This window comes from Culex quinquefasciatus, chromosome 1 (assembly GCF_015732765.1).
Source record: "Culex quinquefasciatus strain JHB chromosome 1, VPISU_Cqui_1.0_pri_paternal, whole genome shotgun sequence".
Lineage (NCBI taxonomy): Eukaryota > Metazoa > Arthropoda > Insecta > Diptera > Culicidae > Culex > Culex quinquefasciatus.
The window spans coordinates 5,726,771-5,754,388 of NC_051861.1; the positions used below are offsets into that span (position 1 = coordinate 5,726,771).

Genomic DNA, 27,618 nt, shown 5'->3' on the forward strand with positions numbered 1-27,618 from the left:
AGAGAATGACATCGCTGGGAATCACGAGACACAAGAAGAGATCTCACAAGCTATAGTGACGGCCGCTATACTCTCGGATATTTTTGGTGCAGAGATAATCTATTGATAGCTTTTCTATCACTCTTTTGCAACACTGCCCGGTACAATATAAAATCTCTAAGAACGTAAATTTCCACACGTTAAGTCTTTTTTTGAATTGTTCGTTTGTTAGTGTAGTGTAAAGTCTGTAGTGCAGCGATCACCGAAATCCCGTGAAGTAGGGGAGAGTGGGGAGATTTGATCCCCGGGGAGACTTGATCCCAAGCCAGTATCTCGTCAGCATGTGGGTAAAACAATTAGCTTTGTTCTAGAAAGTTGTGCGAAATTGACTAAAACTCATTGTAGAAAACAAAGAAAAAAATTAAAAAATGTTTAGATTGAGTTACACACATTTTTCTAAGAAGTGCTGCAAAAAACTTCCAAGAGATCTTTTTTCTTTGTTTTGATAAGTATAGAAAACACTCAAAAATTATTTAAAAAAATATTTTTTGTACATGAATTGTTTGATAAACATATCAACTCCAAAACCCTTACGCATTTGATGTTAAATTTATCGTCATACTATTTTTACAATCAATCGTTTAAAAAAGTGCGTTTAGGGAGACTTGATCCCTGCATTTTTACAGTCACTGGAATCAGCCTCAAAATTAAATAACTTGGGTGGGGTTTCGTACATAGTTTCCTTTAGTATAGTTGTACATAACTTACTGCAGTTTGAACCATTTTTCAAAAGTTTTGTAAACAAAAATTACCAGCTTTTGTAAACATGCTCAATTTTGGTCTAAAAAAGAAAATTTTAAGTTTTTAAATATTATACATGCTAAACTTATTATATTTTGAACACAAACGTACAGGTTTAATGTGAAATTGCTGTAACTTATAGAAAATTAAAAGTTTGGATGAATAAGAAACATTTTGCTTAAGATTTCTTCAAAATGTTGAAAGGGGGATCAAATTATCCCCAACATTTTGAAAATTCCGGTTTAAAATATTTTTTAAAAACGCTTGGCATTATTCAAAGAGCTTATCTGATGAAATACCCTTATCAGCCAAACATAGTTGAATGTTTAAGCTTTCAATTCAAGCAAAAAGATCATAGTTTTGTGAGAAATTGACAGAGTTATGTGCGATACAAAAAAAAAGGGATCAAGTCTCCCCACTCTCCCCTAAGCAAAACTGTTTTTAATTCTATTGCAGACATAATTATCGTTCTTACAGACTTTTTTGTGTTTACTGGCAACACTTTACAGCCGTCCTGCAAAAACAAACCGATCAAAACGGTAAAAGTGGAAATGAAAAAGTTTGACGTTTGCGAAAAGAACGCAACGCGCATCTACTCTAACCAAAAAAGAAGACAACGAAGATTTTTTCTTGATTTCACAATTTCACTCAGAAACACCACATAAATTATGAAATTTTAGATAAACTTGAACTAAATCACTTAAAGGGACTGTTTTTTTTAAATTTTTTTCAAACTTATGTCTTAAAAGTCCCTTAATATGGATTTTTAAATTTTGTGGACAGGTTTTTTAATAATTTTTTTTCGTTGCTCACATTGAATATCTTAGTGGTTGTCGAGCTATCGTTTTTTGAAAAATAAGGAAAGGCTGTATCTCGGCAAATCGTTTTTCTACAAATTGTCCAAAAATATTTAAAAAAATAATCTCAGCCGTTCGGAAATAATATATCCCGAAATAAACAAAGATGACACATTATTTTCATTATTAAAAATATTCCAATTTAGATCATAATTTATGCTTCAAATGGCTAAAATTTGAAAAAAAGCATTTTTGACAATTTGAAGAACATTTTGATTGCAAATTTCATTATATATTCAAACTGTCGTCGAAAATGTTTTTGCTGGGTAAGAATTCAAATTAAGGTTCGACTACAGGATTTTTATCCGCATTTCTATATGGCTCAAATGTTGTCTTCTGAAACATTTCAATATCAAAAATCATTTAAAAAATGGATTTTGATAAATTGAATCGTTTGTAAAGGCCAAATCATAAATTGCTACCCTAGTCTAGACGGGGCAAAGCTTAAAAAAAATGTACGATTTTTTAAAGGTTTGTAATTTTTGCACCAATTTTTGCAGCGTTTGCAACAAAATCCCGAGAAAATCTCATCAGAAACTGTCCCCGAAACTGCACTTCAAAGTCTAGCAATCCGGTTTACACCGGTTATGCGCCTCGAAGTATGCAACTCTCGTCCTAAAAATGTATCTAAAAAACTACACCCTGTCACGTGTACCAACCCTACAGTAAGGCACCATCATGTTCTCCAAATCCATCTTATTTCCGTTCTTTTCGAGGATCTTCCGCTTCAAACTACGAGTCTTTACCCCGTTGAACCCCGCCAGACAGCCACCCCCACAACCTTCGGAGGAGGAGTGAGGGGTGTCAGAAAAATAACAGCAAAAAGAAGGAGCGGGATCCTTTGCCGTCGTCTCGAAAGGACATCAACGCACCACACGCGCGCGTCCTCGTCGTTTGTGGCGGGCTTTGGATCGCCTGGCTTAGCCACAGTTGGTTCAGTTCAGTCCGTGAGCTCGACGCGGTCGGTTTCGTCCTGCTGGTTCGATCCTGGGCGGGCACACTCGGTGTAAAGTGGTAGTTTTTTTTTGTGTTTTTGCTCTCTCATGTGCCAAACTGGATTTGTTCGAGTTGTGGAGTATTTGTTGGCAGAATCCGTGGATTAACAACCACCACCAGAGCAGCATCCCGGAAGGACCCCCGCAATCCCAAAAGGTGCCCCCGCCGGATCCAATCCAATCGACCGTAATCCAATAAATCATCCCGGGCCACGTGGGAGGATTCACATTTCGGGACCGCTGGAGAACACACTGCAACAAATGAGCACCGTAAATCGTTGGAATTATGCTCATCAAGCGGTTGAAGGTTTCTTTATTGTCGGGTCGTCAAATTGGATTTGAAAGTGACCGCACGAACACGCAAGGATTGATGACAAAGTTTGCACTTGTGTGTTTGCGTATGTGTAAGCGTTGTTGTTTCGGCACGACGAAACGTAAAAAGTCAATATTTGTGGTGTGTTGTGGCGCGATATTTATCGCATATTCATGCGGGTTGCGATTCAAGTGAGGAGGAGGAAAATGAAAATGCTGGTTGGAAAGTGATCCACAGTTTTTTCCCTACTTTTTTTGAATATATGACCTGTGTCATGTGGAGAACTGTCTGTGCGTAACGTGGTTTGGTGTTCAGCAACAGGTTGTTATTGGTTGCTGTCAACAAGTTGGGATGGCGTGTGTATTTGATGTTTATTCAAAGAATATTTTAAAATTCTGAGCTATTTTTCGAGATGGCAAATTTCATTCAAAGTTCGGTTCCAATTGAGATTCAGGAAGCAGGAAATATCGCCTAAATATAATCAAAAAGTTTCATAGTTTGTATGCAGAGTTAGGACAGTTCGCTGCTCCCGTTTGGTACGGTATGTCCACGCATTCTTCCTCCCCTGTAGATTCTGTGAAATGTTATCCGTTCTCAAAATCCTCTCTGCGGTAAACACAACGCTTTAATTTTTGCAATACATTTTCGAGTGTTCTCGGATGTACTGCAATTATTAATAACGACAAGAAAAGTGCTTGGGGTGTAATCTAATCACAAGACTTTCCAGCATGCTTTCATCGGACTGGCTGCGTTTGTTTAGATTAGATTAGATTAGATTAGAGTTAGGACAGTTCGCTGCTCCTGCATATAAGTTCATTGCATGTAATATGTACAAGAAGCGAATCGCCTAAATTATTTATGCACACATTAACTTGATTTTTTTTCTTGGGATCTTCTAGCCTACTATTGGAATTGAATTTGCTAGTTCGATATGTTCCCAAGTAACATTTTTTTCCAGGAGTTCTACACGAGCTCTTCAAGATAGCTACAGCATAGCAGTTTGGACCGCGATAGGATAAAATTCTCTTCAAAACTTCTTCAGGAGTTTGGAAGAGTACTTGAAGAGAGTATTATCCTACCGCGGTCCAAACTGCTATACTGTAGCTATCTTGAAGAGCTCTTGTAGAACTCCTGGAAAAAATGTTTTTTGGGTTGTTTCTAATTTCGCCAATCGCGTTCCATTGCTGGGCTGAGTGTTATGGTTATGGTACTGAGTCAAAATTCCAAACATGGAGATCCGTAGGAAGTTCAAGGTTTTAATTTTTGGAGGGCTATTTTACAGCAATGGTTTGGTTTAGTTTGAGATATTCACTGATTTTTTCGTAAAATTGTCCGGGGAACACGATGAAGATCATACCAAAAAATATAAAATTATGGATTGGGTCTGCATAAAAACAATATAAGAAGGCATTTGAGGGTTAATATTATATTGTCTAATAAATATCTTGGACAAACAAGTTTTTTTTAGAAAAAAGAAGGTGGTGTCAAAAATAGAGGGATGGTACCGAACTTGGCATTAACTATTGATAGATGAACGGTCCCTCCAAGTTAGGTCCAAATCGGTGAAGATCGAGTCCAAAGTGTACCCAGTTAACATGGAGTGACCCATATGCTATCCACACGATTTGTATGGGAAAGCAAAATATTCAGTCCGGTTAAGTTCTGATAATTCATGAAGAATACATAAAAATCCCTTAATAGTTAATGGAATAGTTTATGACCCTTGTGTTAATTGAAGTGGCTGCCACAAGTTGAAACAGTCGTAAAATTTGCTAAACTAAGCAAACATGTAGCAAGACTAACAAAAGTAACTAGTCAAACTTATTGTATTTTTTCGAAAATGTCTAATGTACCGTGTAAAATGTTTACAGTCACTTTATCAATTTGTTTTAGTATTTTGCATATTTTTCTTACTAAAATTAAATCATTACTTGGACAAATTGCAACAATATAAATTAGAAATAACAAAAATAACTTTTTTTAAATATAACTACATTACTGTGACAAAGTCACATGAAACAAAGTTCTTCTTTCCAATGCTTTTTGAATATCGAAAATCAGTTTTATTTGTTTTATTTTTATTTGAGCCCACCAAGAGTCAAGATGGAAAATGAAAAATAAACAACCAACTTTTCAGCTAGATTTATAAGTTTGAGGATCTGTCTCGAACTTTCAAATCCATATTCACAACATTTTCTTTCCGTGCACTTTATTTTATGCTGTCAACAAAATATTTTTGGAAGACACTTAAAAATTAAATAAGTACAATAAACTGAAAATAACGTACAATGTATTTTCATGCATTGGTAATAATTTCTAGCTAGTTGAATACAGAACGATGCTTTACTTTTTAGTTAAAATGTGTGAGGTGACAGTTTTCATTTGATTTTGCAATATTTTATTAAATTAATATTTTAAAAATTAATTCACCAACTTGGAAAAATCTTAACATTTATCAAAAGTGAAATCGAGAAAAATTTGCATTTTTTTTCAAAAGTCTAGCATGCCATGAATTTCGGAGCCTTGAAACGTTGGTGCAGTGTTGACAATAATTATGCAAGCTGTTCGTTGTCGTCGTGCTAACTTGTCGCACGTGCATTTTGGGCCAAATTGAGTTGAGAACGCCATTTTTCGCAGCTAACAATGCCTCATCTTTTGACCTTCACTGATCCTCGTTTGACGGACGTACAAGTTAGACTACCGCAAACATTAGTAATTATAACTCGGGACTCCAGTAACCAACTTCAACCAAATTTCGGGACAATGCACAGAATGGTCAGCCAAACAAAACGTGTTTGTTATTCTTTACATTGCATGCTCTAGTTTTTGTTTATTCAAGTTCAAACATGAAAACGCGTTTTTCTCGAAACGTCGAAATGACGGATGCGACAAGATAGCACGACAGCGTCGTGTTCTGAAAACGTCAACAACCTCGAACCAAACAGCTTTTGAGTAACGGAAATTTTAACACTTTAAAAATAATATTTCGTTTGAATTTCTGTAAAAAGTTCAGAATAGACAACTTAACAAATGTAATCCTGGTCTTTTTTTCAATTCTACACTTTTTTTATTAGGTCATTTAAACAAATGTAAACCTTCAGTGCATCCAAAGAGTATTCAAAATAGAGTGCGGATTTGGAATTGTTTGAGGTTGAGGTCTACAGGGCAAAAAAGTTGTAAAAAGTTTGTTATAGAAAAATCGTAAAACTATGAGAAAAACTGCGTTTGACCAAAATGTTAATACCGTAGGCTTATAGTCCATGAAATTCCCCTAATATTGACCTATAAGAGTATTGGTGTTGGAGGCTGTTACAAAATGATATTCAGGTTTAAAAAAAAAAACATTTTTAACAGTAATGTGCAAAAGCTATGAGATAAAGTCGTTCCAATCCTCGATGTCTATGGCATTACTAAATTACTAAAAGTACACAAAGAAATTAAAATTGAAAATTTAAATATCTTCATTAGCAAAATAATGGACAACACAAGCAAAAAAAATGCGTGAATGTTACTAAAAGCATACTGAAAGCTTCGTGGAAGAGCATATCGATCAATTCTTTCAATTCTTCGAATTCTGACCTTTTATTTGTTTTATGACAAATAAGCAAAACTAAAATTTCTGTTCCAGTTACCACGAGCTGGTTTTCAGGTTAAAGTCCTATTAGTTTGAAAAAAATAGTAGAATCCACACTTCTTAGCTTGCATAAATTGCCCCCGGAATCACGCCAAACGAAGACACATAGCTCAAAGGTAATGTTTGCCTTTTTCTTTCCTATCGACTTCTTCTAACCGCTTCGTTGAGATTTCCACTTCCATATTCCGATCATGTCCCCGGTTCCCGCTCGAAGGTTAGGTTAGGTAAAGTGCATTAAGGATTCTCCCCCGTAATTAATATAAATGAAGTTTCGCTTGACTTTTGCGTGGAGATTCTTCCACCCTCTATTTCTGCTTCGATTGCGTTTTGTGCGATTGAGTTGACTTGTATTTTGAATTTTCGCTTTCTTTTCCGGGATTTCAGGGAAGCTTTTAAGCTCGACATCCGTTATCAGGAGCTCAGTTTTATGTGCACGGATGATATTTTTTGTCGGTTGGGGAAATGTGGGATAAAACTTATCAAATACTGTCGATTCTTTCTCGATTCTTTTGGGTTCGTTTCAAGTTGGCGTTTCTACTCTGATCATGTTGTCACTCGATTTGCATACCAATTTTTGATGGTGTAAGCATAGGCAAACAGAGGGTGTTCTTTAAATTTTTTTTGTGTCTGTTTGTCTTTGCTCAGTTTGGTTAACCGTTTTGGCGAGACTTCCTCTCACCACAAAGGAGAAGCAATAATCCATAAAAAGTGGAAAATTTGTTCAACATCAACCAAGAGCACTCAAGTGTCTTCAAATTTAGCACCACCACACCCGTAATGAAATTTTTGTCACGCTTTATATTTGTGAACGGAAAACTTCCTCACCCCCGGTCAGCACCCCACCGGCAAGTGGTGTGGGCAATCAATTACTTTTGATTAAATTATGATCGATCAAAATCACCTGATGGTTGATGGGAGATGGTTATTATCATGTTGCTGCCCGATAACGACTCATCTGGGTTAGATGATTATGATGCGGCCGCGTTGTAATCGTTTCCGATATCGCAGCATCACCGTTGAGTGGGGTTGCCTAGTTTTTCAACATACTTCGTAGTAGTTCGAGTATAGTTTCTCCCTAGCGTACGGTTTGGGTGAAAAATTCCCGCGGACGGTGTTGATGATGATGATGGCTACCGGCGGAAGAGAGCGTGAAATTACATCGCTGTTCCTGGTAGAAGCGAACTTTGCCAACCAAGTGGACCAGAGGCAACGGGGGAATTCGTTGTTCTAACGGAAACTGTAACGAGTTGAGAATTTGTACTGCAAGAACGAAAAAAAAGTCTGATTTGGAATTTGAAATTGATCCAAGGAGGTTCGATCAGCGATGGAATAATCAACATCAAAAGAAAATCATTGGATGTTCATCAAGAGAAAAAATCCCAAGAGAGCCTGCTCTCCTCTCTCACGCACGAAATATCGGTAAAAGGAATCTAAAAAAATCATCATCTTGATTATTCGGCGGAATATCTTTTTCACTACTACACTTGCAAGTGTAACGTCACACGTCAAAAAATGACCTGTCACATTTTGTTGGTAATTTTAAGTGGTGCTGACAAGGAAATTCACAATAAATCATCAGCAGATTGATTTTTGACAAAGAACTTTGTCCTAAGGGCTCTATTCTGGTGAGGTGTCAATCCAGAAAAACGAAAAATGTCGCGCGTTACGAAAATGTTGCATGCTTGGTACTGCGGAAGGGGTCTGCAACGAATGAAATGTGGCAACAATGGTGCAGCATTCTCGCGTGAAATTTCCAAGAAAGCAGGAGACGAGGCAAAATTTGCACCATGTTGCCACATTTCATGCTAACTATATAAGCTAACAGATAGCCTCTGAACAATTTTAGTTTTAATCGAAAATCCGTCAGAGATGGATCGACGAGGGTAATTTTATTGCTCACACACACATGCACACATTGAAAGATACAAGTTGTGTACCAACTTTAGAGGAATTCTGTTCTAACGAAGATTGTTAAAACGGTCACTCGAAAACCAGAATGATTTAAGGCAATGGGGTTGGGACCAAACTGGTAGGATATTGGCCACACCCGGAGTGGCCATGGCCCTGAGGGAAGGTTCTACCAGGGGGACATTTATCGAACCATTCGACTTGGGGCAATATGGGTATCAAAATTCATGGTTTTTGATACTGGTAGTGAAAATGGCCATTTTGAATGGATTGGCCACATCCGGAGTGGCCATGGCCCTGAGGGAAGGTTCTACCAGGGGGACATTTATCGAACCATTCGACTTGGGGCAATATGGGTATCAAAATTCATGGTTTTTGATACTGGTAATGAAAACGGCCATTTTGACAGGATTGGCCACACCCGGTGTGGCCAGTGCCTTGGAGAAGGTTCTACCGAGGGTACATTTATCGAACCATTCGACTTGGGGCAATATTGGCAATTTATATCCACAGATGTGCCATTGAATGAAAATATTTAATTAGAATTAATTATTCAGGATTAAATAAATTGGCAAAGAATTAAAAATTTTAAATAAAAATAGCATGATTTTTTGAGTTTTGTATAAGTTCTTTGTCATATTGGTCATGTAGAACATAACCACCTGCACCTTTTTTTTGGAGAATTTCGGGAGCGATTTTCTTTTGCGTGATTCGGCTCCTCTCTCTTTCATGGGTGAAGAATGTTCGCAAGCAAAATTGATTGTTTTGCGATTATTCCATCCCTGGGTTGGATGGATGAAACTTTGTCCAATGAAGCAATTTTACATCATTATTTTTTCCATACAAGTCTCCGTACCATTTTGGTGGTACGTAAATATTCAAAAATCTGTATCTTTTAATAGAATTTCCTGATCAATGTTGTGTCTGGTCAATTTTGCAGGTTATTTGTGAAAAAATAGTTACATCGAAAAAAGTTCTGATTTTTCGGTTGATTTTAACTAAATTTTGTTTTATAAATAAATCTTTTCCCAAAATCCAAAGTTTCTAATTAATTATGTTTTGTTATATTTTTTTAATTATATTTTAGGGATAAAAACTTGCAATTTTTGAGCCATCGAAAGTACTGCCAAAAATTTTGTCACCAAGTAAGGCCGTTGCAAATATTTTTCGAAGTTTATGTCCCTCGACTCTGACCAAAGTCGAGGGAGGAGGTGGGGGGGAGGCAAAAAAATTAAAAAAGTATGAAAATTGAATATAAGAGCCACGGTTTCAACATTTCAATCAAAAAAGTGTTTTAAAATGCATTATACACCTGTCCAGTTGTTTTGCCATCGTTAGTTTCCAAAATATCCAAGTATTGACGAAAATTTTATTTTTCGCGAAATTTTTTTTTGCGCTGCTGTGCATTGGAATTTTATAAACATTCAAAACTTTTTTAACAAGCCCAAACATGCTTAATATTATTATCAATGCAGAAAAATGCATTTTAGATTTTTTTCAGTTGAGAAGATTTCTATTTTCGTGGAAATTTTGAAGTTTTTTGGAAAAAAAATTTTTTTGCCCCCTGATTTTTCAGACCAATTTTGAAGGGGGAGGGGGCGACAAAAACTTTGAAAAATATTTACAACGGCCTTATGTTTAAAAAAATTATTAAGCCACCTCACATTCATATAGTACATTGTTGGTTGTGTACTAACTTAAGGCATGTCCTATCTTTTTACAACAGCCTTATTACAAAATCGCACACTAACAAGATCATTTAGCAAAAACAGCATCATTAGCCCTTAAAAATATTTAATAATTTAAGGTGAAGCCGTTGATCATTTTCGAAGAAAATTGATCATCTCTCTAAAATTCTCTGTATTGAATTCAGTTAAACAAATTTCGCCACCAAAATGAATCAGCATGTGCCGGTTGTTGCCTTCTTGAAGCCACTAAAAGAATTTTTGGTCTAAATCAAATGTGTTTCAAATTTTATATAATTTTGTGGTACTGACGTCCTAGTTGGCAATCATTGATTAATGACGATTTGAATAACTTAGCAAGGAATGGGATAATCGTTACCAAAAGGATTCAGCATGTGTAGGGCACTATTCTCAACAACTTGTAGAAAATTTTTTGTCAAAATATTGATAGCGACGCAAAATTTATAACTTTGAACGATGGCAATGATGGAAGTCTTCACGTTGAGCTTCATTATTCATTTCTTTTGATAGGAATGTCATTTAGGACCATCGGAAATTCCTTCAAATACCTTTCTTAAAACACAGAAAATTACGGATTTCCGTGGATTCGCTAATTCGACTGGAACTGCGTTTATATTACTGAATCCAAATACAGTAATTGGAACAACTAGACAACAGATTCGCCAAAACTGGTATAGATTGTGATCAGATTGCAAGTCGAATTGACTCTTAAAATTAAGACTTAGGTGCTCTTAACTTTGATAGGGTTATCAGATCATCAATGTTTTAGGCTGATGGTGGACCTGGACATTATTTTAATCGAAAAATCTGAGATCCGGCCTCTAAAAAAATGTATAAAAAAACACTTAAGTGCTAATAACTTTTGATAGGTTCGTTAGACTCTCTCCTAGGACCCGCGGTGTAGGGGTAAGCTTGGTTGCCTCTCACCCTGTTGACCTGGGTTCGATCCCAGAAGGTCCCGGTGGCATTTTTCAAGACGAGATTTGTCTGATAACGCCTTCCGTCGGACGGGGAAGTAAATGTTGGCCCCGGTCTAACCTAGAGGTTGGGTCGTTAGTGTAGAGTCGCAACCGGGACTCTTTGAGACACGACGATCCGGACGCAGCACCCACTGACCTCATGTCCGCTTTCGGCGTGTCCTGTTCCAGATTCCGCCAACCGGTTCAAGCACAATTCAATCACACTCACACTTCCGCGCCAAACGTTCACTCTCAACTGTCCACAGCGTAAACATAGAGCTATCTAAGCCCGATCTCACGCACACTATCTTACCATATGTTTTTGCTGGCGGGTACAAATTTTAACCTAAAAACCCTTCGTGTACAAACACGCAATACATGCGCACGTAGATAACTCTATAAACACGCGCCTCTTTTCATGCGCTGTCAAAAACCAAGTACACGCTCCAGTAAGGAACAGTCTGTTTCGGGTTATTATTACCCGGTCAATAAGGCTTTCTAGTCAGAAATTTACCAACACATTCAAAGTATGTTTACATGACAGCTGGACGTTTGTTTGCATCAGGTTTCCTATCTCTTTCTAGCAAATTTTTTTTGTCAGGCGACTTCTAGCTGGTTTATTTGACTGACTGCCCGATATGTCAGCCAACATACTTCGCAGAGCTGTGACAGCTACAGCTCGATCATTGTTTGCATCAGGACACTGTGACGAGGAGTTCGTCATTTTTGAGTTAAATTATAATTTTTTCACTGGGCCTAGAAAGCCTTATATATTTATATTGCAGGAGGAGGAGAGGAAATCACGCTTACCACTACACCACTGAACCCGGCATTTGGTGGGAAAATTGATTGTTTTAACAACATTTAAATGGTTCCTTGGTATTGAATGATTTTTTATTCTGGATTTTGTCTTTAGGTCTTTTTTTCTTCCAATTTCCGCTCAAATTACTTCATTACGATTTGTACTACCCCACGCAACGGTTCCGCTCGCCGCGCCAAAAGTGTACACTTTCAGGCGTCAGCCTTCTCTCGTCATCCGCCGACACGTCAAACCTCAACTTTAAACTCTGTGCACCGTGCACAGCGAGTGTTGAAAATGGTGAGCCCACCACCACACACACATACGAGTGCCGGGAAAACTGTAAACTTGTGTGCCATATATTTATCGCACCCAACTGGCTCGTTGTCAGCCCTCGTCGTATTTGCATACATTCAGGGGTGAAACGAGCTCATGTGTGTGTTTTGGTTGCATACGTGCAGGGGTTCTTTATGGAGTTGCAGCGATGAAATGTGTCATCGTCACTGCACTGCACACTCTGGGTTAAGGAGTGAGGGATGGTTCAACAGGTCAATGTGAGAGGAACCGTGTTCTCCTTGGAGGGAAGGTTGCTTGGGAACTCCCCCCTCCCTCCCAGAGACTAGGGGAATAGCATCTAATTCCAGCGTGCCTTTAATGTTGGCAGGTAAGAACTTTGACATTCAATTAAAGCTAATTAAAAGCGTTTTCAACTGAAATCGAGTGATAAATAGCTCAATAAGAAGTAAGCAAGCAAGTTTATATCAAAAGTTTTGCAAATTTAGTTGTTTAAATAGTGAAAATCAGCAAATTGGATGGAGTTAGGTGCGAGTGATTAACCTGCCAAAGATACGAGAATTTCCCCTAGACATAAAACGCAACAGTTTGTTTGTTTATTCGTTTGTGATGAATATATGAGCGGGTTGTTTGTGTGGAAAAGTGTGTTTTGCCTGGCGGAATAATAGCACCTATAAATTGAGAGGACTTTCTTCAAGCAATAGCAAGCTTTGAAAAGGGCGCATCCTCACAATCAACGAGGATTATTTTAAAAGACTGAATTGCATAACACCTTTTCAAAGGGAACTTTCGTTGTTTAAATATCATTCGAAGGTTAGGACTGTTGTTCCGCAGACTTCAGGTTCATCTAGTCGCTTTACGGTGATCGAGTTTGAGTACATCCCGTAGTCGAGGGGGATGAGGGATGAGTTATGATAAGATAATTTATAACCTGACTGGCTTCGCCTGTTGTTGTCCTTGCGATGGGCGTTTGCAAATAATCTACTTCTTGGCGATTATTTGGATTGGAGTGGTGCGATTACCATAAGAGAAATTGTTTGCGCAACAAATATCGAACTCGAATCTTTTATATTTCATTGGAACTAGCAGCTCTTGTGTACCAAATTACCCCACAAGATGTTGTTTCCTGAGTTTTTCCATAAAATGAAGAAAATAAGAAAATGAGAAACAAAACTAAAAGCGAAAAAAATAAATACTTGTGTTTAAGGGGTTACACAAAAAAGGATCGGGATTCGTCATGCACACGGGATTTGTCTTGAGAATCTTCATCTCGAATTTCAGATTATTTGGTCCATCCCACTCGAGATATGGTGGCACCCGTATATGTAACCGCTTAAGAAAGTAAAGATTGCTGAAATTGGTTAGCTTTAATTTAAACACAATGATTAAACATTTAATAAAACTCAACACTCGATTCATTATCTCGCACAAACAAAAAAGAAAATTGACACTGACGCTGAAATGAATACCAGCGTGAAACAATCAATGCCGGAAAAATACCACAAAAATCCCCTCAACATACGCTCGGCACATATATCAATCATCGCGTGCTCCCCGAAAGTTTCCCCGTTTCAACATGTCACTTAATACCAATCCTCCCACCACCCCCGACAATTCATGCCATTTTCCGCAGCATCCGAGTACCGAGATGTCAGGATGTCACCGCGCTAGTCTGGCTAAATTGAGTTGTTAGATTTTTCCACTTTACTGGTGAATCCTTTCGCGTACCGCTGTGAACAAACACAACGAGAGGTGTCGCATACCTTCGGGCGCATCCCCCGTGCAAAGTCAATCGTGACTTGAGCATCTCTACTCGTTTTTTTTCGGGGTCACTACCGGACGGTGAACTCTCTAGGGGGGATGAATTCTTTTATTTTTGCGAACCGACCATTAAATCTTGGTGCGGATTATCCGGTGACGGCGGAGCTTTGGTCGGCACCGCAGCGGCGATTCCTAATTCCCCCCGGCAGATGTCGATAAATTTGTGTGAGTGCGGGGTTGGGCCGGGCCCGATTTGCATCGGATTTATGTGACCGGAATGTGACACCGGTCCTGACAGGGCACGTAGGGAATGAGAGAGTAAGCAAAAAAAACAACGTCAATCTCTGGCGATTGTTCTAGTTGATGGATCCGGACAAAAGAAGTCAGAAAAATCGGATAGGATCAAATAGTTTTGTCTGGACTGGGGTGGAGGGGGGAAAAGCCGCAATTTATGTGTCATTCCTTTCATTTGGATTGAAGCTTGGATGAGAAAAAAAGGATTAGTATTTGCTACACACATTTGACTGCTCAATTGGGCGAAAGGTTCTCTAGGAAAAAAGTGGGTTTCAGTCGGAAATATTTGAAATGAGTATGTTTTATGATACAGTTGAAAACTTATTATGATTTTATAAACATCTCGATTTAAAAAAATCCTTATCTACCATTACTTGTGACGGGAGACCATCATCATTTTTTTAGTGTTCAAAAATTCTCTTGGAAAGTCATAAATTTTATCTGAGCACTTTACTCAGGGCTTTTTGATAGGTTGTTCAAAGTTCTGAACATAATTTTTAGCAAAAAATTACGACAATTTACTTCAGATAAACGAAAATTAGCGCTTATGAAGTTTTCTTTTGTGCAAGTCCTGTTGTACATTTTTGAATATGTTGTTGGCCAAGATAATTAAATTTTGCGATTAGTTTAAGGGCCAAGGTTTAGGATAGTTATTTATGTGATGAAAAAAATCAATTAATCAAATATGTGTGGTAGATTGCCAAATGCATTTTTACAACATTTCAACACTGCCATATTGGTCGCCATCTTTGACAAAAAGCTTGAAAAATTCAAAGGAAATAGAAGTCTAATCAGCTGAAAACAATCTAAAATGTCTTTTTCTGCATTGATAGGGGAGAGTGGGGAGACTTGATCCCCGGGGACACTTGATCCCAAGCCTGTATCTCGTCAGCATGTGGGTATAACAATTAGCTTTGTTCTAGAAAGTTGTGCGAAATTAACTAAAACTCATTGTAGAAAACAAAAAAAAAAATAAAAAATGTTTAGATTGAGCTACACACATTTTTCTAAAACGAGCTGCGAAAAACTTCCAAGAGATTCTTTTTTCTTTGTTTTGATATGTATAGAAAATTTATACATGAATTGTTTGATAAACTTATCAACTCCAAAACCCTTACGCATTTGATGTTAAATTTGTCGTCATACTATTTTTACAATCAATTGTTTAATAAAGTGCGTTTAGGGAGACTTGATGCATGCATTTTTACAGTCACTGGAATCAGCCGCAAGATTAATTAATTGGGTTGGGTTTTCATACATAGTTTCCTTTCGTATAGTTGTTCATAACTTACTGCAGTTTGAACCTTTTTTCAAAAGTTTTGTAAACAAAAATTTTCAGCTTTTGTATACATGCCTAATTTTGGTCTAAAAAATAATATTTTAAGTTTTTAAATATTTTACTTATCAAATTTGTTATATTTTGAACACAAACCTACAGGTTTTATGTGAAATTGCTGTAACTTATAAAAAAATAAAAGTTTGGATGAAAAAGAAACATTTTGCTTAAGATTTCTTCAAAATGTTGAAAGAGGAATCAAGTTACCCCCAATATTTTTAAAATGCCGGTTTAAAATATTTTTTAAAAACGCTTGGCATGATTCGAAGAGTTCATCTGATGAAATACCCTTATTAGCCAAACATAGATGAATGTTTAAGCTTTCAATTCATGCAAAACGTTTATAGTTTTGTGAGAAATTGACAGAGTTATGTGCGATACAAAAAAAGGGGATCAAGTCTCCCCACTCTCCCCTACTCATATTTGGCATGTTTGAATCGTTTAAAAAAAATGATTTTTTAATTACAATGTACAGCACTGCAAACACTTATGTTTTGCAATTTCGCTATAAGGCTTTCTAGTCAGAAAATTACCAACACATTGAAAGTATGTTTACATGACAGCTGGACGTTTGTTTGCATCAGGTTTCCTATCTCTTTCTAGCAATTTTTTTTTGTCTAGCGACTTCTAGCTGACCGCTCGATATGTCAGCCAACATACTTCGCAGGGCTGTGACAGCTCGAGCTTGATCATTGTTTGCATCAGGACACTGTGACGAGGAGTTCATCATTTTTGGGTTAAATTATATTTTTTTCACTGGGCCTAGAAAGCCTTATGAAACTGTCAACTTTTTCTGTTCTTCGGGAGATACGAAACGGCCTACTTTTCCTCACAAAAAAAGTGCTGAAAAGTAGTACCTTTCACACTGTTTGTAGTGCTAAAGAGTTGAACTTTTCAGCACTGTTTTGAAATGTATCAACTAGAGGAAAAGAATGTATTTCCATCGGAACCTGATGTTGGCATATTTGCTTATTGAAATCATTTTCATCGGAAATCAAGTGGAAATCAGTTTCAGAGGAAACAAGCTAGCAATAATCTCTAAAAACATAAAAAAAGTTGTTTGTTCTGCAAGTAGCGAAGCAAGAGTACGTCGGGTTTCCGAAAGCAGGCCATCCATTGCTGCTTCGCCCGCCGCTTCAATCCCCATAAATGTCGTAATCTGTGAGTAAATCACTAATCTTGACAAAAAATAAATTCATCCGACGGTTGTTTAAAAAATATGACAAAACAAAATATTTCAGTGCTCAGAGACTGCTGAGTCGGAAAAAATTGAAAAATGGCTAGATGCTTGGACGTTAACACATTTTGGTTTCTTTTTGAAAAACTCATTCAGCGATTATTTTTCAGAATTGCAAAAAATGATGTGTGGAACTCGTTGCAAAACTTGATTTTTTCAGCACTCGTCATATTTATCCAACTCGGTAAACCTCGTTGGATAATGTACGACTCGTGCTGAAAAAATCTTCTCTTTGCAACTAGTTGTATAAACAAATAATAGCAACAATAAAATGTTCGTTGCATTTTAAAACATTATTTTATTCAAATGTTGAAACTTTGGCCTGTTGCAATTTTCTTTTTTCCTTTTTTTGCTTCCCCCTTTTGACTTTGGCTAGAGTTTTCAAAAAAAATAAAGTTTTAACAAAAAAATCTAACCAAAAGCAAAATGGGACATTTATGTGACCATGACCAGTATAGCTCAAGATGGTGAATAATTATTTGGAAATTTTACCGATTTTTCAAAATAATTATAATGTATTCGGAAAGGTTTATGCTGTAAAGGTAAATTGTGATCCGAAAAGTACTTTACAAAAAAATTTATATGGTGCACCGTTTCCAAATTATGGCCACATTTAATTTTAGAAATCATTAGGCCGGTGCAAAAGATGCTCTGGCCGGGGCCGAGGGGGGTCGAAAAAATATAAAAATTTCAATTACAAGATTTAGTCACAATCTCATTTGAGTGAAAAAAAGTGATTTAAAATGCTTTTTACACAAGTTCAATTGTTTTGCAATCATAAGTTTTCAAAAAATGTAAAATTTGACGAACACAAAAATATCAACGTAAAAACTTTGTGTGGTACTGTACACCGATTTTTTTTTATATTTAAAAGTTTTTTTTTATTAAACCCACACATGCTAAAACTGATTTTTAACGCAGGAATGCTTTTTAAATTGATTAAGTTGGAAAAATTCTTGCCCTCTGATTTTTCGGGCCGAATGAAGGTGTGGCCCCCCCAGGGGGTTAAAAAGCCTAATCATGTTTGACCATCTCTTTTTTTCGAAAAGATTAGAAAATTTCTTATAGATTTTAACTTGAAACATTGAACATTGATCAAATGGCAAAATCAAGCAAAACAATTTAAATGGACCAATATGTAATCACGTAGTCTATCCTGCTCACGTCAGTGAATGTCTAAATGTTCAGTATCAAAAATGAAATATTCTTGAAATTTGCAAATCTCTTTTTTCCCTAAAAAAATGGCAACACTGTCAAATTTATTTTGAGCATCTTGTACTATAGCTCTAAAGATGACATTTTTGATCATCAACATCTTATGAGAAATCTCAAAATCTTGTTAATTTGCGCAGTTTTATTTTCTTGTGTTAAAAAATAAAATACAAAAATTGGCATTTTTTCAAGAGTGCGACCACTCTTTTAAGAAGTCCTGAGTAATACCCACAGCTTTCCTCGATACATCAAATCGCTCAGATTTTTTTTCAATGTCAATTATCTTTTTCAAGTAAAAAGAAAACCTCACAAGGTGGAGCCAAATTGCATTTTGAATGTTGTTATTTTTGAATGCACTTCATTGAGGTTTTCTATTTAATTAAACTTTTTTCTTTTTTCTACTCAAAAGATGGAAGGCATCGTAGGTCCGATTGACCAGCACAACTCAAGTAAAGAGGAAGAGGCAATGCGATTAATTTATGACCGGTAACTTTTACGAGTTCAAACAAATTATTCTGCGGTCTGATTTATGACTGTGACCATTATTCTCCCAGAAGAAGGGAGAATGATTCGTAATTAGTTTGTGCCTCAAATGCGATTGAAGTTTTAAAGCTCTCATTTTTATTTCACAAAAAAACCGCTAAAATGCTGCAACATTATTATCACTTTTCCACTCATTGCAGGGACTGATAATTGCTCGAAAGTGCTTCGTCCGACACCAACGAGACATTGTTGCATCTTGGGACGTTTAACCCCGCTCCATGAACTTTGTGCAGGCGTGAAAGTCTTCTCAAGAAAGCACATTCACATTCAACCAACCGCCCCCTGCCCTCCCCCCATTCAGTGACTTCAGATCAAACGGGGACACGGGCAGAAACCAGGCACACATTTTATGGCTTCATTGTCCTCCCCTTTTTCCGCTCTATATGGGCTCAGTTCAGGGGGTTTGTCGCGGGTGGATGTCATCGTCGCCATCGTCATTATTACTGCCTTCTTCGTCCTGCCATTAGTTTGGGGCCTTTGTCAGATGACTTCCAGCGAAAGCTTTTCATGTGAGGCTGGGGAAATGATTTTGGGTTCATTTCATTGTTTAAAATAATGAAAATTGATAGTTTAGTAACACAATTTGAAAATAGTTTTGCAAACAAGCAAATTATTGATTGAAGAAATTTCCGTCAGACCAAACTGAGCTACAACCACTTAGGCAAATTAGTCAAGCGGAACAATGGTCCAGTGAAGGTACAAATTTAATCACATTTAGAAAATATGCTCCGGTAAACACTATTTTCTCGCAAGGTTACGTAAATGATTCATCATCGAAAACGAAATGCCTTATACGTTACTTTGTTGTTTGCCCGTTCTAAACTGGCACAGTCCGGTATCAGAAGTTAGGGGAAAGCATGTATTTCCATCGGCAGCCTGAATTCGGCAACTGAACTCAAGCAAAAAAACTGAATATTTTTTTGCGAATAATCGGTGAATTTTATGAAAAAAAGAAAAAATCTTTATCCTGCCAAAGAAACGCAATTTTCCCCTAGAAAATTTGTGTTTGTTACTTTAACTCGTTCTAGTTTGGTTCTAGTAGCATGGTAACCTGGATAAGCTGACCAAGGAAATCATCAACGAGGACGCCATAACGATATCACTGAGGCGTGAGACCAACCACCTGGAACAGCTTGGGCAATAGTTACTTGTTTTACATTCAGGGTGGAACTAATCAGCAAAATAAAAATATACATTAACTATAGGTTTTTTTATTCTCCATTTCTTGAACTAAACTAATAAAATATGTTCCCAGTGGTGCAAATAATTACAAACCTATTACGTAAAAAAAAATAATTTCCTTTTTCAAATTTTAATAACAGATTTTATCAGCAAAAATCTTTGAAAAAGTGAAAATAAAGGTGTAATCAAAATAAAAAAAAAATATTTTGTATAATATTTAAGTTAAATGCTTGGAAAAAGTAGCTAATTAAACATTCGAATGTCCATATTTTTTTAATGTAATCATTCATACTAAAACATAAATCTTCTGGTTGATGTTTTTGAAATATCGGGTATTCTTTCAAATTTCATTAATTTGAATATAAGAGTCACATTTTCGAGTTATACAGATTTTTTGATAAAGGGCAACGTTTTCAGGATATATCCACTTAAAGTTTAATTTTAAATGAAAAAATCTCGTTTTTTGTTGTTTTAAATAGAAAACATTTTGTTTTAAAAGTTCAGGAAATTGGACCACTGGTTGCTGAAATGCAGCGAATAAAAAAAAAACAAACAAGTAATTTGATGTTTTTAAAGTCTCATCCAAACATTCCCATATTTTTTAACGTCAATATCTCAGCAATAAATTGTAAAATTTTCAATGTTGAAAAAAGAAACATTTGTGAAATTTTATGTTCTTTTCGAATTTGAATTCGGAAATTTCGGAATCAAGACAAACATTTCAAATGGGCGTAATACAGTTTTTTTTGTAAATTTTCTAAACTTTTGGGAAAAATAATTCCGAAAAAGGAATCTGTACCTTGAAAATTGTGAGCTTTATTAAAAAAAGGTCTGTGGAGTACATTTCGATTAAAAAATTGATATTACAATAAAAACTGAAGTAAAAAATAAATGTTTCACTAAAATGGCTATTTTAATGAAAAAAAAAATCTATTTTTCCAAAAAAAATCATAACTCGGTTGAAACATTTTTGTCTATACTGCTCAGGGCTCAAAAGTTTTGGTTTTCTGTCCCAAAAAAAAAACCAAAAAACAAAACGTACGGATTTAGGGAAATTGATTTTTGGCGAAAAAAGTTGATTTAAGTTTTTTGGTGGAGAACGTTGTCAAAATCACGCAGTGGTACCAACATTACGAAAAAAGTGTGCCATGGCATGACAGCCGCATTTTTTTTTCTAATGTTGGTGCTACTGCGCGATTTTGACATTTCGGACGTTCAACATTCGAACGCCATCTTGAGTGAGAGTGAGTGAGTGGTCCAATCCAATACCCGCTAACCGGTAACGAAATTATGGGAAAGTATAATTTGTATCAGACTTTTAATATGCCTAATGCTGATACAACTTATCTCAGTCCCGGGTATTAGGTGGTGATAGCCCTTGCGCTGCTTCCAACGACCCGTTTCAGAATGACAGAGCTCCTTGCGGTCCAATTCAACATTCGAACGCCATCTTCGCTTAAAAACCTGGATACCTATATGCAGCAATTCCCCACGAAAACAGCATGGAAAAAAACAAAAGTGCTCGGATCGAGCTAATAATTTTTCTGGGGGTTCCCTGGCCGAAATAATTAAACCCGTATTTTTTGTTTGGCCATTAGGGTGACCTACGGCGTGTTAGGGTGGTCTGAAAAATTGCCATTTTCGTCGATTTTCGCAAAAACCACTTTTTTCGAAAAATCATAACTCCTCGCCATTTTAACCGATTTCAATTGTCTTATAAGCAAATGAAAGGTGATAAGTTGACCTTTCAAAGAAAAATAGTAAGAAGTTTCAAAAATCTAGCCTAACATATGAAAAGGGCGTATAAAACTTTAAAATGCCGTTTTGACGGTGTCTGGACCAAAGACAAAGTCCGGATTCCCCGGACATTTTTACATAATATCCTAAAAAATGGGAGGAGTTCATTAACAGGATTCCGAGATATGATTTTTTGAAAATAAAATCCGTGTTTTTTGACGCGCCGCGCGCAAAACCGGAGAATGACGAAATTGGCAAAAAATCAACTTTTTTCACAAAAACTGTGATAACTTTAAAATTTCAACGATGACCTATACATGTAAAATGTAAAATCGACGAAAATGGCCATTTTTCAGACCACCCTAGCACGGCGTAGGTCACCCTAATGGCCAAACAAAAAAATACAGGTCTAATTATTTCGGCCAGGGAACCCCCAGAAAAATTTTGGGCCCGATCCGAGCACTTTTGTTTTTTCCATGCTGTTTTCGTGGGGAATTGCTGTATACCTATAACTGCGATAACCTTAAAATGTCAACGTTTGGGTACCAAAAGTTGCGTCTTTTAATTACTATAACCATTTCCGGTTTTGGTGGAGAGTTGCTCATTTACCGAGTATTTGCAATTTGAGAAACTGTTTGCATCAACTGTTACAACTTATAACTTCAGTAAATATTTGGGTTTTTCCCCAAACAATACACAATGAATTATAAAACAAATTCCATAGATAAATCAAAGTTTTTCAGTTTCGCGTTTTTCTGAAATCGAAAAAAAAAATTTACCATCAAAATGATAATATAATTTTTTTAGCATGATTTCATTTTGCACATTTGCAATAGATTGAGGTTATTTTTTCGATCGTTTTACCAAAAAATATTTGTTTTGATACACTTTTTTTATCCTTCTAGTTTGACGATTGTTTTTGCTTTCCTCAAAAAGAAGTAACTTTTTATGGTCGTAGATGGTGTCTTTTAATTTTGGCGCAATTGCTGTCAATGATGGTTTTGAATTCAGGGTCCGGAAATAGTAAATGGAAATGCAACATTTATCACGTAAAATGCTTCTACAAACAACACAAAGAAACCCCTTTTTTGATTGATATATTCTGAATGATGATCTGAATGTTATTTTTTCTAAAATAAACATGGCCTACCGAGAATGGTACCTTTCAGAGTCATAACTGAACCTCCTAGACCCACCTTCACTAGTTCTTATCGACTCGACATCAAATTTTCAGAAGATGTTTTGGTTCCATTCGATTGCAGTGCCATTAGCCCTTATTGAAAATTATTCATTCAATTTAAGTACTTTAGAAGAATTTTTTTAAATGGGCTAAAGTATTGAAGAGTGGTTTTTGTAAGGAATGCGAAACTTTGTATTTTCAAAAAAGAATTTGAAATATTTCTCTAATGGGTCAAAATTTGAAGATAAAGATTGAAGTTGTGTTATGATAGAGTGGTTAGATCTTCAATACACTTTTTAAGGCTTTATTTAGAGCCAGATTTTTTTTATTGATGATCATGCGACAGATTGTTGGATGAAGATACTTTTTCCAATTTATCAAAAAGATCCTAACAAAAATTATGAGTACCGTAAACAGGGGTCAATCGGGACACATGGGGCAAATTGGGACAGCCGTTTTAACCATGTTGGAGCACAATATTTTGATTTTTCTGGTTGGTTTCGGTTAGAACAGACTCAGACCAACAAAATTTGTACATCCATTTCCAAATTTAAAAGCTTTAAGTGCTCTATTCAAACTGTAGTCCCGATTTGCCCCAGATTACGGTAATGAAGTTTAACTGATAGAACATTCTGAAAGCCAAACGATTTGGAAGTGCTATATAAATGGTAAGGAGGCCCCATTTGCTGACTATTTTATTTAAAAGCTATCAATTTCCACAGCAAATATCCCTCCCCTATACACATAAACTCTAATTGAAGACGCTGCGCCACCGCATAAATTGCGCTCTCTTGAATGGGCTCAAGTCTCGAGTTGTGAACCCCCCGCCGGGAGGAAAATTAAGCTCTCCTAATTCCGGGTTCTGTTTTCTCTCCACTTTCCAGAAAGGATGAAATTGCGCGCCAACAACAGCAGCAACAACAACAACACCAGTTGCAGCATGGTCCACGCGGACCGGGCCTCGATCCGGTCGGTCAGCTCCGAGGACGTCAGCTCGCTGGCCATGGGCCATGATGGTGGGGGTGGTGGTGGCGGGGGTTGCTGCAGTGCCGAGGCCAAGAATCCGGCGTTTAAGCGTGGAAGGAGGATCCAGCTGATGCAGATGATTGTGCTGCCGTTTATTCCGATCTTGGCGTTGATCGTGCAGACTTCGTACGAGATGATCGATATTGTGAGCTATAGGATGGAGGCGACGGAGATTGAGAGTCAGGTCACAATGGCGACGGATTTGGGGAAGGTCGTGACTCGGTTACAGCAGGAACGGTCCGAGGTGGCGTTCTTCATCTACACGAATGGAAGTACGTTGAGGAGGAATTTGACGAAGGGATTTCTGGAGACGGATCGTGCGCTGGAGAACATGTCTTCGTGGCCGGATTTGACGTTTATGGTGGTGATTGATGGGCCGGGATCGAAGGCCACGTGGTTGAACATGAGCGAATTTCGGGAGGAGTTGGTCGAGTTTCGGGACAATATCTGCTCGGAGAACAGCACCGTCCGGGACGTTCTGCACTGGTACACGACGGTCAACATGGCGCTGCTGGAACATCTGACGAACCAGATCAAGGACGCCAACAAGAGCGGAGTCTGGCGGTTCCTCGTCAGCTTCAAGAACATGCTGAAGAGCATCGAAAGCATCGACATCTCATCGGTCTACGGCATCAACTACTTCGGTCGTGGCTTTCTCCGGACGGAACCCTACGTCAGATACATCCAGCACGACATTGTGGGGAAGGAACTGCTCAACAGCTCGCTGAACTACATCCCAAAGCTGAAGGCAATGTACAAAAATCTCACGACGGGGATGCCCGATTACGGCCGGATTCGCCAGTGGAGTGACACGATCCGACGCAACGAAATCATCTCGGCGAACGTCACCACCGCCCGAGAGTACTACGAAACAATGGCCATGTACATCGACGAACTGCGCAAGCTCCAGGACAAGGTCCGGTGGACCATCCGGTAAGTTGACCACAAACCCGCAACATCTCCAAACTAACTAACCCCCCAATCAATTTCAGAGACGAAGTCCAGAAGGTCCTAACCAAGGCGAATCGCATGGAAACGTTCGGCATCGCCATCCTCATCGTGGTGCTCATAGTCTCGCCCATCATAATCCTCCTGGTGCGCAAAGCCGTCGCCACCATCCAGATGTACGCGGTCAATCTGGCCCACAAGGCACGCGAGCTGAAGCGTGAAAAGCGCAAATCGGACTCGCTGCTGTTCCAGATGCTACCGCCGACGGTGGCCACCCAGCTGAAGCAGGCCCAAACGGTGCCGGCGGAGTACTACTCGGCGGTGACGATCTTCTTCAGCGATATCGTCGGCTTCACCGAGATTGCGGCCGAGTGCACGCCGTTGGAGGTTGGGGTTTCTTTTGTAGAATGATATTTGAAGTGTACAACATTATTTGTTTTGGCGAATTATTGTTTTATGTTATGTTTAAATAAAATTATTAAATTTTTAGGTAGGTCTACGTTTGTATTTCAGTACAGAAGACAAGAAACCGCAAAAAAACATTTTAGACGGCATCAATAACTAAAAGAGTGATTTATATTTAGTTTTATTTCATCGTCCTTTTATTTTATTTTTTTTTCATTAGTTTATCAATAAACAAAATAGTCTAAACACAGTTTTGGGGAATCCTCTTAGTTGTGACTTTACTTCCATCGCAATGTACAAATCACTAAATTAATATTCCCAAAAAAAAAATGCGGTTTTGGAGCTTCAGTGTATTTAAAGGAGGTTGTATCAGGCTACATTCGAAAGGGTATCAAGCAGGAGGGACAACGAAAACTTTTTTTTAACTCGGGATATTTTCATTTCAAAATGTAAAAATTTTAATGGAATAGTGTATGTACCCACCATAAAAATAAGAATAATTTTTCTGATCAGTTTAGGGTATACAAAGAAGTTGTAGGTTATAATCAGGACTATTCACAAAAAAAAATCTTAAAAATTGTGACATTCTTCAATATAGTACCATTATAAACATTGAACAAACTTTTTCAAACAATCTAACTTTCGAGAAAGCTTATTTAAGAACCTCGAAATAAACAACATTTGCGTGGTTTTGTCAATAAATTAACATTTTTGCTCATGATTCGAAAAATACAATGAATTCAAACGTCGTTTTCGGTATGGTGATGTTATTTGACGTTCTTTTATAAGATCCTTGCCTTACAGTTGGTCTAAATCCATTCTATAGCCCAAAACCAAGGGTGGCCCATTCTGCCCCCTGCCCCTAGCAACTGAATTGACCTAAATGGATAAATGTTTAATGGCACATAACACATTTCTTCGTGCCGAAGAAACATCATCTTGCAACTAGTTGTATAAACTTTTAATGATATAGTGACACGGCTGTAACAGGGACAGGACCTAGCTTATTTGAATTTTAATTTCAACTTATTTCTATACTTTTCTCAGTTTACACATTTACTTCCTTTCCGGAAATTACTCATTCATTCTCACACCTTCTCAGGTCGTTTCCTTCCTGAACGCCATCTACCGGATGTTTGACGAGCGCATCGAGTGCTACGACGTGTACAAAATCGAAACCATCGGCGACTCGTACATGGTGGCGTCGGGTCTGCCGGTGAAAATGGTAGGCCATGGACCACGACGACCGCGACGGCTGACGGCGAGCAGGAGCCGGGCCGGGCTTCTTTGATCTGGACTCTGGTGCCTAATTTGGTTCTACTTCCAGGAAACAAACACGTGGCCGAAATTGCGACGATGGCGCTGGACCTGCTGGACGCGTCCGGTTGTTTCAGCATTCCGCACAAGTAAATTATAGGGTGGTGAGACTTCCCGTGAGTAATTACGAAATTCTTCTCACTTTTCGCAGCGCCAACGAACCGGTTCAGATACGAGTAGGGATTCACACGGGGCCGGTGGTGGCCGGAATCGTTGGAACCAAAATGCCACGGTACTGCCTATTTGGCGACACGGTTAATACTGCTTCCCGGATGGAGTCGACCGGTGAAGGTGAGCTGGTCCAGTGATGGCGTTCAAAATGACGCGAATTTTTTGACAGCTTGCTTTGTTTTTAGCTCTGAAAATTCACATTTCGGCCGAAATGAACGAAGCACTGGTCCGAGTTGGCGGGTTTAAAACCGAGCACCGGGGTTTGATTGACGTCAAGGGAAAGGGCCTAATGGACACTTACTGGTTAACCTGCAAGGACGGAGCGTCCCCGAATAACCACGGTGAAGTGGCTTGGTATGCTGACATCCAACCCGTTTACCTGAAGATTGTCTAGACGTTGAGTTGAAGTCTGCTGACAAAATAATAAGGTTTCGTTCTTAAATGTGTGCTGTGTAATTAAATACTCTGGGTATATTCATTGTCATGTTGTTACTCAAATCTGTGGTCTTTAGCTGTAGAAAAATATATTTACAACGTATTTAGCAAATAGTAAACATTAAACCAAAGAATTATAACAAGAACTAAACAAAGTTAAGCCCTGCATGTTTAAATGTAAATGAATAAAACAAATTACAAAAACCACACAAACACGTGTTTAATGTAGCTTAAATTGGCACCAGCAACCCAATTCAGTCAGTTTGCGATTCAAATCAATGCTCTCCCTCCCTCCGGGGAGCTCTTGCCATCATAATCATCTCCCAAAAGGTTGAAGCTCAGGCTAATTAGCCTTCCGTTACGCGTCGTCGGTGCCCATTTCCGGGAGTAACAGCAATTCCACCGAAAACATGCACCCACCCACGCCATTTCGGTTGTTTCGTGGATGATTTGAAGTTTGGTTCGCGGTTCGCCGCACTCAACCGGAACCACGTGTGTTGTCTCGTTTCAGTAAGGGAAGTGATGCCAAAAATGTTGGTGCTCTTTGAAAGAGTACGCGGAACCGCCTTCCGTATGCTGGTTTTAGAAT

At 37.9% G+C, this 27,618-nt stretch overlaps 1 protein-coding gene across 2 annotated transcripts; it reads left to right on the plus strand.

Moving 5' to 3' along the window:
• The first annotated feature begins 2,590 nt into the window (after window positions 1-2,590).
• Window positions 2,591-27,229, plus strand: LOC6052629. Of its 2 annotated transcripts, none has more exons than XR_005279099.1 (7): window positions 2,591-2,789; window positions 23,612-24,686; window positions 24,746-25,088; window positions 26,209-26,331; window positions 26,434-26,512; window positions 26,575-26,714; window positions 26,780-26,922. XR_005279099.1 is itself a non-coding variant. In XM_038267005.1 (7 exons), exons 2-7 carry the CDS (start codon window positions 23,617-23,619, stop codon window positions 26,986-26,988), a joined length of 2,025 nt encoding a protein of 674 aa, XP_038122933.1. In that variant the 5' UTR covers window positions 2,591-2,789; window positions 23,612-23,616; the 3' UTR covers window positions 26,989-27,229. The 2 variants fall into 2 exon arrangements, 1 of the variants encoding a protein (XP_038122933.1); XM_038267005.1 differs by having other exon boundaries at window positions 26,373-26,512; window positions 26,780-27,229.
• Window positions 27,230-27,618: the final 389 nt, after the last annotated feature.

Coding starts and splice junctions, on each gene's coding strand:
- LOC6052629 (XM_038267005.1), top strand. CDS start 23,617: ATGAAATTGCGCGCCAACAACAGCAGCAACAACAACAACACCAGTTGC. Junction 26,513..26,574: donor TGTTTCAGCATTCCGCACAA/GTAAATTATAGG, acceptor CACTTTTCGCAG/CGCCAACGAACCGGTTCAGA. Junction 26,715..26,779: donor GATGGAGTCGACCGGTGAAG/GTGAGCTGGTCC, acceptor CTTTGTTTTTAG/CTCTGAAAATTCACATTTCG.